At 29.3% G+C, this 12,727-nt stretch overlaps 2 protein-coding genes across 2 annotated transcripts in view; both read left to right on the top strand.

Annotated features, from left to right (window-relative positions):
- The first annotated feature begins 1,686 nt into the window (after positions 1 to 1,686).
- LOC108694788 lies at positions 1,687 to 6,171 on the top strand. Its single transcript, XM_018204446.1, is given in 3 exon segments — positions 1,687 to 1,822; positions 3,061 to 3,735; positions 5,831 to 6,171. Coding segments are annotated over 3 exon segments (1,152 nt in total).
- Positions 6,172 to 10,099: 3,928 nt separating this feature from the next.
- LOC108694787 overlaps positions 10,100 to 12,727 on the top strand; it is a 5,588-nt gene continuing 2,960 nt past the window's right edge. Inside the window, exons 1-3 of the mRNA XM_018204445.1 lie at positions 10,100 to 10,243; positions 10,592 to 11,303; positions 12,213 to 12,535. Coding sequence (XP_018059934.1) covers positions 10,100 to 10,243; positions 10,592 to 11,303; positions 12,213 to 12,535 — 1,179 coding nt within the window. The remainder of the gene's footprint in view (positions 10,244 to 10,591; positions 11,304 to 12,212; positions 12,536 to 12,727) is intronic.

Raw genomic sequence — 12,727 nt, 5'->3', positions numbered from 1 at the left:
TGCATTGAATAAGCTATTTTATAATTATTTTTACTGAAGTTGAATCGAGAAGCTATTAATTAAAATAATTTATTCAATTATGTACATTAATTCATATATATATATATATAGATACATAAAATTTGTATAATTATATTATATGTAATTTTTATTATTAAATGCCTTTTTTCTGAATGTGGTAAAACCGGCTCCGCTACATATACGCACAAAAGCTTCTTTCGACGGACAGTCGATGACCCCGCGAAGAATTAGGGAACGTATATCTGCGACGAAAGTACATCAGCCTCTTCAATTCTGAAGGCCAAGGTCATCTCTGTGCACTGTATAACGTAAAATATAGTGATTCGTGATGATACAAGAAGGATGTTCAACCGGTTATGAGTGACTTGTCGCTAATTTTTGAGTAACTGATGATTATAGCTCGTTGGTATTTCTGTTCATTCCGCTCGAGAATTAAATCTTCAATATTAGAACATATTCAAATTTATGATATCTTCAATAATGACATAATGACATAATAAGATTTTTTAAAACTATGAAGGCAATCTTGCAATTAATGTTTTTTTCAATAAAATAAGATATAATATAGAATACGCGTGATACTTTATTAATATAATAAAAATTTTGTTCAATAGAGATAAAATTTAATATCAAAGCACCAAAGTTATCAAGCTTTATTCTATTCTTCTTACTCTGTGTATATGCCCTTCATTACAAAGAAAAATAAAATAAATTACATATCGCAGTAATATCTCGTAATTTTTTAATATCCTTGTTTTTACTTTAAAGAATGATATATGATATAGATTTGCGATTTATAAATAAGAAATCAGAGAGGCATTTCTCCGAAACGTTGACACACAAATATATTTATGTGTATTTTATTATTATTTTGAGAAATAGAAGATTCATTCAAATATTTTTATAAGAGCAAAAAGACCTGCGATATAATATCGTGTGCCACTTCATCACATATCTTAAGGTAGTGGTTTTGTAAATTGCGACATTTGTAGCGTGAGATATTTTTCAAGAAAAGATCTTTTTGTTACATTTTATGAATATCTCGCGAACGCGACTGAAGACGATCGCACGCGAATAAGAGATGCAATAAAGTATCTTTATTAATATAATACAATTTTATATAATAGAGATTAAATTTATCTCTATTATTCTATACATTCTTAGTTAAAGAAAAATCAAATTAATTGTATATCGCAGTAAAGTCGCAATTTTTCAATATTTTAGTTTTACTTTGAAGTATAATATATGGTATAGATTTACGGTCTATAAATAAATAGAGAGGAAATTATACTTTTTCCGTAATATTGACATATGGATATGTAATATCTGCGTATTTTTTATAAGAGACAAAAGATTTTAGATTAAAATATTTTTACAATAAAAGAAGAAACTTGCGATAAATATTTGTGAGCTATTTTATTGCGTACCTCAAAGTAGTGGTTTTGTAAATTGCGACATTTATAGCGTAAAACTTTTTCCAAGAAAAGATCTCTTTATTACATTTAGCGATGTTTCGCGAAAAGTCAGGCGGCTGGAGATGGTCGCACGTGAATTAAAGATGCAATACGACGATGTCTTTGAAAAAGTTACAAATACTTCTTCTCGCGGCATATCTCGCCTCAATATGACGATTGCATACTTGCGACAGTAGTCCTCGGATTCAGAATGCTCTTCCATAGAGATATTACCGTGACATTATCGGTGTACAGATTTGCTCTCAGTTGGGTGGGCATCTGGCCTGTGAGAGAAAAAAACATCTTCATGGACCTCAGATGGATTATCGCCGTATTTTTTGAAGCAAGTACCGTTAAATTAGTCATTGATTATATATAACATTCATTTCCGTAAATTTTAATAAGATATTAATATTATTTTGATATTAATATCTAAATATTTTAACGGGATGTTTCAACTAATTTTAGTAAACAAAAAAGTTTAAGTAACATTAAATAAAATAGATTAAGATATGTTTTAGAGCTGCCACATTTTCTGTAACTGTAACTGTGAAAGTACCGTAAGAATTAGCCAATCGTTGCGCAGTCAAGAATTGTCAAAAACTTTCAACTTTGAATGGCTAATTTATGGTATGTCTTATTGTTATGGAAAGTGTGCGAGTCTCTAAACATTAATATATAAAGAAAAAAAGAAAGGTATTTTCGATTAAAGCAGATGTTGATGTTTATATTTGATGTATATATTAGTAATATTTATATGTATAAATATACAAATAAAATTATTAATTTTATAGACAACTTTTGATTTGATGAATTTGAAATGCAATCATAAACTGAAATAATAATTTCACAACTAAATTAACTGATTGTTGATTTAATAATAATGCTACTAGCATCATAAATATTTGTATTTTACACATGAATATTATTATCGTGAGCAAAATTTTGAATATGATTTTTTTTCTTATTTTATAATTTCAATAGATTTTATTCATATGTCAATTTGCTATATCTAAATATCTCATAAAACATTTTTCTAGTTACACTGTCAAAGTTTCTAAAAAATGCGATACTTTCTTCAGATATTAAAAATCTTGTATAATTTTTATGTTAAATATAGTTATTTTTTTAATTATATTTATACTGTAAAATACTGAAATTTGTATATTTTTAATTGCTAAATCGTAGTTAAAATTTTAATAAAAATATATAGTAAATTTCATCAATCTGTATTCATATATTTTCTTCAATGCGGAAATTAATTTTATATTCCTATTTTATGGTCTTAAAAATATCGTTCTAAAATTAAAACTAATTTTATCACTTGTTACTATTTTTTGTATGCTAATTTCACACACACACACACACACACACACACACAAAATCGCGAGCGCGCGCGCGCACACACACACACACACACACACATACGCGCGCGCGCGCGCGCACAAAGAAAGTATCTTAATAATTCGCAATCGTGTTAATATATATGTATGAATAATATAAATTCTGTATTATGCATATAATATAAATAACATAAATAATTAAATTTCTTTTTTAATAATTATTGAACAATATGTATAACAAGCTTTTATTTTCTAGGTAGTTCCAATGTCCGTTTATTTTACCGAAATCTATCTGCATTGTAATAGCAAAAAATCTCTTGACTCGATAACAACTGGTGCCGCTGGCGCATTAGCCCTCACAAGATTAATCACACCTCGTATCCATCGAGAAGAATTACTTGAGATAATCACCTCCATGATGGACGATTGGGCCATGCAGAAAGATAAAAAAATTCGTTGGATCATGGAGAAATATGCGACAATGTCGATACGAGTGACGATACTTACTTTCATTCTTGTGGGTATCATAATAGGTGGTTACGCCGTTATGGCGATATCAGCGCTCACAGCGAAAACAGGACAACTTGATAATAATAGAAGTCAATCTTGCGTATTTCGAACCGCATCGTTGCAACAGGCGTTTATGGTGGTTCAGGCGATGCAAATGTTCATAACTGGTATAGTAACCTTTGGTACTACCAGTTTCTTTTTTGGACAAGTCATGCATCTGTGTTCCCAATTTGATGCATTGTGTATCAAATTATCGGAATTCCGAGTTAGCGAGGCACGTCGCGCAATAGCCGAAGCAATCCAAAGACATTGTCAACTTATCCGGTTGGCCGAATGTATAGAGGAGTCATTCAATACGAACGTTTTGTTGTACTTGTTCGTTACTAGCACTCTTATGTGTATAGATGGTAATATGCTTTGAAATGCGAAACTGTTAAATTTGACAACTTCTTGCAAACTTATGATTACAAGATTAATTTTTAATTTAAATGTTGTTGTTTTCTTGTTGGATTAAAATCTTGCCACCGTATTGGCTATAGTATTGATAATGCCAACATCACAGTCAATATGATAGCAAGATTTTAATAGAGTATTTTATTTAGCGGACTTATATTGCAAAAAATAGATTAATTTGCATAAAAGTACATGAACACTGATAGATTTTAAATAATTTCAAATCTAAAACAAAAAATTGTCAAATTTAAAACTATGAAATACTTCCATTGTATACAAATCAGCCAATTTTTTTTTTTTATCATGAATAATGAGAGTTAATTGAGTGACCTGCTTGTGCATCCTTCCTTTCAGTTTTATCTTGGCGATTTTGTGTAAGTTAGGCGTCCTTGCCGCATTGGCACGTAATCGTCAGCACTTTCGCAATTACAGTTAGTTGCGATCGATTTTTCCATACCGATCGCGCAACTGGGTCATATCCTTGTTACTTATCCTCCTTGTTTATATTTTATTTTAATATGTGTCCGAGGACATATTTCTACATTTATTTATTATTGATATTTCTTAATGTCTGTTAAATTCTGATCCTTTCTTAATCTTATCAATTTCTTATCCTATCTGTTTTTCATTCTTAATCTTTCGTACAACTGCATTTATGATAATAAAATGATTTTGTTCTGCCATTTTGCCATATTTAAAAAATTTGAAAATTTTAACTTTGAATTCAAAATCAGCCACTCCAAAAAACTTCCAAATATCAGTTAATATATTGAATCATTATTCTTGAAGTTTCCATGAGTGCTATAGTCTATATAAAGATTATGTGTTTTGTAGGTTTTCTCCGTGTCTAGATCCATTCTTAAAATGCCAATCCTTTATCAGAGCAAGGAGCAGTCTGATACTTATTAGGCAGCATGATATTTAAGTATCAGGCTGCTTCTCATGAAGTGGACTGCAAGGTTCATGAAACGTTGGCATTTCAAGAATAGATTTGACTATGGAGAAAACCCGCGAAACGTATAATTTTTATATATATTGAGTCAATTGTTTGAATTTTGAAATTTTTACTTCAGATTTGGAATCAGAACGTTATTATCACAAATTTCTATAAATAGACTACCAACCTTTCTTCATTTTTGAAGATAGCGCTGCCCTAAAAAAAATCACATCACACAGTTGCATAATGAAATTATGTAATTAAAATATATAAATTATGTAACGAATTGTTTCTAAATCAGATTTTAAAATTACGTATTTTGAAAAGTCACATGATATATGTTCTTTTTTCTTCAATTTTTATTATTATATTCTTTAAAATTCGATAACTATAAAATCTCATGATGGATGAAATTATTTGTAATATCATATGATTTTTCAAATTATATAATTTTAAAAAATCACGTATTAATTTGGGACAATCCATTACATGTTTTAATTATGATTTCATCATAACGTTGTGACATGATTTTTTTCAGTATAGTGGGCAGCGACATATTTCAGTTCTCTCACTCACACATGTATAAACATGGATAAATTCACACGATACTCACAGACAGGACGTATACATATGCATATGAAAAGCAAAACAAGGATAACTTGAAGTCAGGTTTATTTCTTTCTATCATATTGAGTCAGCAGTCTATTTATATAAGTCTGTGATTATTAGCATCGACAATTGAGCGACGTAACTTCTCATTTGCTCAAGTAACTTTTTTATTTTAATTTGAATATCAAAAGACTAATGTTTGAATAATATAATAAAAAAAATCTATAAATTATTACTGTTGCATATTACATAAGTACGAAATTGCAAAGAAATCCAAGTAAAAAAAATATTTATTTTAATTCACGAAAGATGTAATATGTAGGTATGTTATACATATTTTAAAGAATAAAAAATTTTTAAATTTTAATTTACAATGATATTTTAACATAGCCAAAACATATATACAGCTACTCGTATTATAGTATCACAATCTTTACAATACGACAAAAATATTGAATCTTATATTATCTATTCCAAAAACTGCAAGTTTCTAATGTTTCTAGGATACATATTAATTGCATCGTTATCCGTTGGCAATTTATCTATGATTATACATAGTATCAGCGTCTTACTTCTTTTGCTGATTCAATTATCATTTTATACGTTTGCCGGTGATTACTTGGAGATGAAGAGTACTGCATTGTGTTATGCCACTTATGACTGCGATTGGTACGAGCTACCGGCTAGTACAGCCAAGGATTTTCAGATTATTCTAACGCGAGCCAGCATTCCTCATCAACTGACGGCCGGAAAATTTGTGGTTATGAATATGATAACGTTCAAAGATATTTTAAAGTCCACGGCGTCGTATCTTTCAGTTTTGCGTGTTATGCTAGATGGATAAATAATATATGTATAAATTATCAGTTGTTGAAATTGCGCAATATTGTTGACTACATTTCCCGCTTCCCGCAATAGTTAAGCTTACGTAAAATTTATAAATAAAAAATTTGGAAGCAAATTCTAGTTTCTCCGAAACGTTGACACACATATATTACGTGTATTGTTTATGAGAAATGTAAGATTTCAAGATTTAAATATTTTTATTAGCTAAATTAAATTACTTACAATATAATATCCGTATACTGCTTCATTATATACATCAAGATAGCAGGTAGTTTTGTAAATTACGACATTTGTAGCGTGAGACATTTTTCAAGAAAAGATCTCTTTGTTATGTTCCGCGGTGTCTCGCGAAAAGTCAACGCGGCTGGAAGCGGTCGCACGCGAATAAAAGATGCAATACGGTGATGTCTTTGAAAAAAATTATGAATATATTTCCTCGTGCTTTGCCTTAATATAACGATCACATACTTGTCATAGAAGTTTTCGGATACGGAATAATTTTCCATACAGGTATTACTGTGACATAGATTATCGATGCATAGATTTGCTCTCAGTTGCATCGGCATCTGGCCTATGAGAAGAAAAAATATTTTTTCATAGATCTCATGAATAATGCATGAATTATAGCTGTAATCTTAGAAACAAGTATCGTTAAATGAATCACTGATTATGTATGTCTTTTTCATAAATTTTAATGAAATGTTAATTATTTTGATATTATAATTAGTACAAATATTTTAACAAGACGCTTTAACTAATTTTAACAAATTTTACTTTTATTCTAATTTGCTATATTTGAATATCTTATTATGCATTTCTCTATCTACACTGTTAAATGATTCTTGAAAACATGCTGTTATCTTAATAAACATTATCAAAAATTTTATCATTTTTTGTGCTAAATACAGTTACTGAATTATTTTTGTATTTGTAATTGTCACTTCTATTAGCCAAATCGTAGTTAAAATGTTAATGAACTTTGAAATTTGTATTTACTCTTTCTTTCATTAAAAATTATTAATTTTATAGATTTACAGTTATAAAATAGTAACATAATTCTAAAAATTAAATAGATCTTATCTTTATGCTTGTTACTATATTTGATATGTAAATCTCTCTATCAATAAAAATAATTTATAATAAATTTTGTACATATACATAATTAAATTTGACTCTTTCAGTAATTGTTGTTATAAGACGCATGGCAATTTTTCATTTTCTCGGTAGTTTCAATGTTTATTTATTTTACCGAAATCTACCTGCATTGTAATAGGGCGAAAAAATTTCTTAATTAACACACTGGCAACCGTTGCCGCTGTCGCCTTAGTCCTTATAAGACTAATCACACCTCGTATCCATCGAGAAGAAACTCGAGACAGTCATCTCCATGATTGGGCCATGCAGAAAGATAAGAAAGTTTGTTGGAATATGCAATATCTACGTGCGTGACGGTACTTACCTTCATTCTCGTGGATATCATAATTTATGTCTGGCACGATGTAATAGTCGAAGCGGTCCAAAGATGCCAATTTAATTATCCGACTGGCAGAGGACTGTATAGAGGACCCATTTAATGCGAATGTTTTGTGAATGTACTTATTTGTTACCAGCACTGTTATATGTACAGATGGTAATGTGCTTTTAAATGAAAGAAAGATTAGTAAATTTAAAGATTTTTTTTGCAGTACTTGTAATTACAAGATGAAGTTTCAATTTAGATCATAAAATAGTTATATGCGCTATAAAAAATTTTTAAATCAAATAATAAATTAATAAAGCATAATGTATTCTAATAAAAATTTTACTATTTTCAATGTTTTCTAGGATACATGTAATTGCATCGTTATATCTTGGAAATTTATTTATGATTATGTACTAATATCTTCTTTTTTCTTGCTGATTCAATTGTCATTCTACACATTTGCCGGTGTAATACTTGGAGATGAGAAGCACTACACTGTGTTATGCTTTACGATTGCGATTGGTGATGCCGGCTAGCCAAGGATTTTCAGATTATTCTAATGCGAGCTAGTATCATCAACTGACAGCTGGAAAATTCATAGTCATGAATATGACGTTCAAAGATATTTTAAAGTCCATAGCGTCGTATCTTTCGAGTCTACGTGTTTTGTTAGATAAATAAATAATATATATTATTAGTTGTTAAGTTGCGCAATATTATAAATTATATCTGCCGCTTCCCGTCGCTATAATCAAGCTTTCATAAAATTTATAGATTTATTTGATTTAGAATAAAGACGTAACGTATTTTATTTTAATATATGCATGCAATATTATGATGTTTTGAAATAAAAGTTTCCAATTTTCCTACAACAATGCACGACATCTTATATCCCCCTTTTTTGTCCCCTTTCAGTTACTTCAACAGCACAGAATGATAGACTAACGTTTTATGATAAACAAAATGTAATGCCATAGGATACCTATATGTTTCGATTTCAGTTACATAATGATTACAGCGCGCAGCATAAGAAGACTGTGATGCACTATTAATTTTCGTATTTCTTTTTATGTTCTTGCCATACGATGAAAAAGATACGTGACTGCATTATATATACCGCATTGTATATACCGCATGTATTCGCTCAAAGGTACTCTTAGTAGAGACTGCAATTGGTAAGAATTCAAAAGTAGCTAGAGACAGTCCTAAACTACAAAGCAACGTATAGAAACATGTGATTTCGATATGCCGATATATTTTCCGCGTGGCGCAACGTCGTTTCTCACTTGAATAAAAGATCAAAGAAAATCGCCTCGCCCTCGACGGCGTAGGTAAAGAAAGCTTTGCTTCCGCGCGCCTTCATAGTAAGATTGGAGCGTGATCAATGCAGAGTAAAAAAAATCGAATAAACGTCATCGGGAGAAACGGATATCAGTAATTTCATTCGACTTTGTGTGTGACAATTCTTCGCAATTATAGCATCTGTTTTTTGATTAAATTTACATTAAATAAAGTATATGTAATTTTTTTGTCAGTTTGAAGTATGTTTCCATGTATTCGCAAATTTATTAATAGTGCGAATTAATAGTGTATTAATAGTGTGTTAATAAATAATACATTCTTTTATCTTTAGAATATTATCGCTATTGAGTGATATATTGGATTGTCCGGAAAGTTCATGCCGACTAACTTATATAATTTAATAAATGTATACTAAAATTTAAATTTTCTGCATTTCAATTTTCCTTCATCGGTACGAACTTTCCGGACAACCCAGTAGTATTGCTACTGACATGAGACATTTTTATATACAAGGAAATGGGTCACTTTTAATTAATGTAACACAAATTTTTCAAACATTTTACGGTTTTAAATGACAAAATATTTACAATTTAGCCTTTTATAAACACAAATAATTTAATTATTAACTTAAAATAAAAGAAAAAAATAAAAGCATACTAACAAATTCAATCTTGAATTGATATAAAATATGTAATCTAATTATGCCTCTGTGTCTCTTCATAACACATAAATAAAATATTTAATTAAATAAAATATTATAACAAAATAATAACATAAAAATACTTAAAAATTGAAACTATGCACTTATCACGCTCTTTGCAACGATAATCACAAGATGGCCTGATATATAAACTGATATATAAAAAAAATGGATAGAATTTTTAAAAGCTCATCTTCACTTATCCTACTATTTAGCTTGACAGATTAGATCTTCTAATGATCATTGAAGAGACATAATTTAGCGCTCAATGAGCTTCGTTCACTTACATACATAAAATTTATGTATCAATTGCATTCTAGGGTTAAAACATTGCTGTGTTTTAATATTAATATGAATAAGATTTTATTACTGAGATTAAATTAGACTAAGATCTTGATACATTAAGGCTTAATTAATTTCTTAATTAATTCTTAGAAAGAAGATAGATATTTTTACTAAATAATGAAGGAAGCAAGAAATTGGAACGACGAATCTTATTATGCTTTAAATGTTTATGAAAAAGTTCTTGGTATAATTGGAATTTGGCCTTTGAACGCAGGAGAGCTCAAATCTATTGCACGATGTTCCTTAGCCATTTTGATTCAAGTAAATATCACAGAAATAATTATTAACAAATTAATGATATATACAAAGTATATCTTTATCAAAGTATATCTTATTCTGTCGTTATTTCTTTTTTTGTTTCTGGAAATAGTTTTTTTTAATAAAAATACTTAGGACCAGATGTTCCATCTTTGGATAAACTATGTGAGAATTTATCTAATGGACAAACAAAAGAATAAAAGAGTAAAAGAACAAGAGAATAGGAGACCAAGAGAATGAGCTGATATTTATCGAAAGGTGGAACAATCCAGTTTTAAATATTAAACTTTTGAGTAATTAGCAATTAAAAATAGAGAGATTGCGAATTAACGCAGTCCCTTTCGCGATTAGATCAGTACTATTGGCAGCCTATCTCTGGAAACATATTGGCAGTGCCTCGATACTGAGGACATGATGGAGGCCTTTCTAATGGACCTCTCATCTGTCGTCAGCCTTTCTAAGCTTCTTGTCATCCGCTTCACCTGGAAGCATACTTACATCCTGGTGACTTCTATTATCGATGACTGGTCGATGTCTCGAAATAAACAACAACGGGAAGTTATGATGAGGTACACCCATATCGGCAGAGTGGTGTCTTTGACGATATTATATCTGGGCTATGCATCGGGAGTCTCGTTTCTCTTTATGGCCGTACCATTTGACAGTTTGATACCTTGGCTAAACGTCTCCAAGGCGAATGATAATGACACGATGGTAACAACGTATTTTCTAGCAACCTATTGCGTTTTTGGATCGCTACCAACGATTACCTATAGCTGCGTCCTTTTACTGCAAGCGGCGCAGATTTTCGTCAATGCTACCTCGCATTGCGGAAATGATGGTTTTTTCTTTGGTCTCGCGATGCATTTATGTGGGCAGTTTGAAGTATTGCAAATGGATTTTGCTGGCATCGAAGTGGAAAAACAAAACTGCAAAAGGAAGATACGGATGTTAATTATCAGACATTGCCATTTAATAAGACTAGCTGATAATTTTGAGTATGCTTTTAATATGGCTATCTTAACACAGGTTTCAATGAGCGTGCTGTTGCTTTGTGTAGAAGGTATTATTTTCGTGATTTTAAAATTATTTTTTAAAATATATATCTTATTATGCACTATAATACAATGAGCTTCCCTTGACAAAAATGATTGTGTTTTATATATTAGAACTATATATTAGTTATAATTTACAAGACTATTTATTATGTAACAAACTTCTTATGTAACAAACATACATAAATCATTTAATATTTTCACTGTAAATTGATAAGATAAATGTAATTCTGTGATGTAATGTTATTATTGCGTACTATTTGTTAACTTATAATATTACATATTAAACTTCACCATTTTTTTCTTTTACACAATTTGACTTTTTAAAGTTTAAAATTTTTAAATTAATATTAGCTAATATGTCGAAATTGTAGCTATTTTAATAAAGAATTTCATAATTTAGCAAGGATAAAATATTAAATAAAGATTAAAAAATGATAAAAATATTACAAAATGAGAAAATAAAACATAAAATCTCTCAAGTTATTACATTTAGATATTTTCTGAAAAAGCAAATGTGTCTATCATACTTGCTCAAGAATTTTGAAAAACTCATCTTTGTTTGTTTAGCTTTTAATATGATAGATTAGACCTAATGATCACTATAGCTTAATGAACTCGTTCATCTATACATAAAATTTAGTTAAAATTAAGTGTATAAGTGATGTAAAGTTTACGTATCGATATAGCGTTCTGTGAAAAATAAATACATTCTTGAAAATCAAGAATGTGTACTTACATTTTAAAATATAAATTTAAATTAATAAAATGTTAAATTGAAATTTAAATAAATAAAATGTTAAATTGAAATTTAAATAAATAAAATGTTAAAAATAAAATTATTGGTATTGTTTTAAATATTGTATATTAAAAAATTATTATAAGTTTTATCATAGTAATTTAAAATTTATTTTTAGGTATGCAATTAATAATATCGTTGAAATTAAACGATAATATTGCAGCAATAAAACACGTTGTTTTAATTCTGACGATGTTGGTGCAACTGTATCTTTATTGCTATGCTGGAGATCAACTGGAGAATGTAACTGGAAGGATCGCGTACAGCGCTTACGATAGTCCATGGTACGATTTTGATGTAAAAATAATTAAAGATCTACCTATGGTGATACTTCGAGGAAAGTTGCCTCATCAAACAACAGCTGGAAAATTCTTGCCGATGAACTTATTTTCATTCAAAGAAATTCTGAAAGCTACAGGCTCCTACCTTTCCGTTCTCAGAGTGATGATAGATGTGTAAAATTGATATTGTCGGTATATAATTATAAATTATGACTGATATCTTTATAAGATTTTTCTTTTTTTCATTTTCTTGTACGTGAATATTCCTATATCTGTGTACGATATCGATTATCATATTTTGCCAAATGTTAAATGAGAATATATCATGACCAAAGCTCGAATGATTGTATTA

The sequence above is a fragment of the Atta colombica genome, unplaced genomic scaffold, assembly GCF_001594045.1.
Source record: "Atta colombica isolate Treedump-2 unplaced genomic scaffold, Acol1.0 scaffold125, whole genome shotgun sequence".
In the NCBI taxonomy this organism is placed as follows: domain Eukaryota; kingdom Metazoa; phylum Arthropoda; class Insecta; order Hymenoptera; family Formicidae; genus Atta; species Atta colombica.
This window is presented reverse-complemented; position numbering and strand designations above follow the sequence as displayed.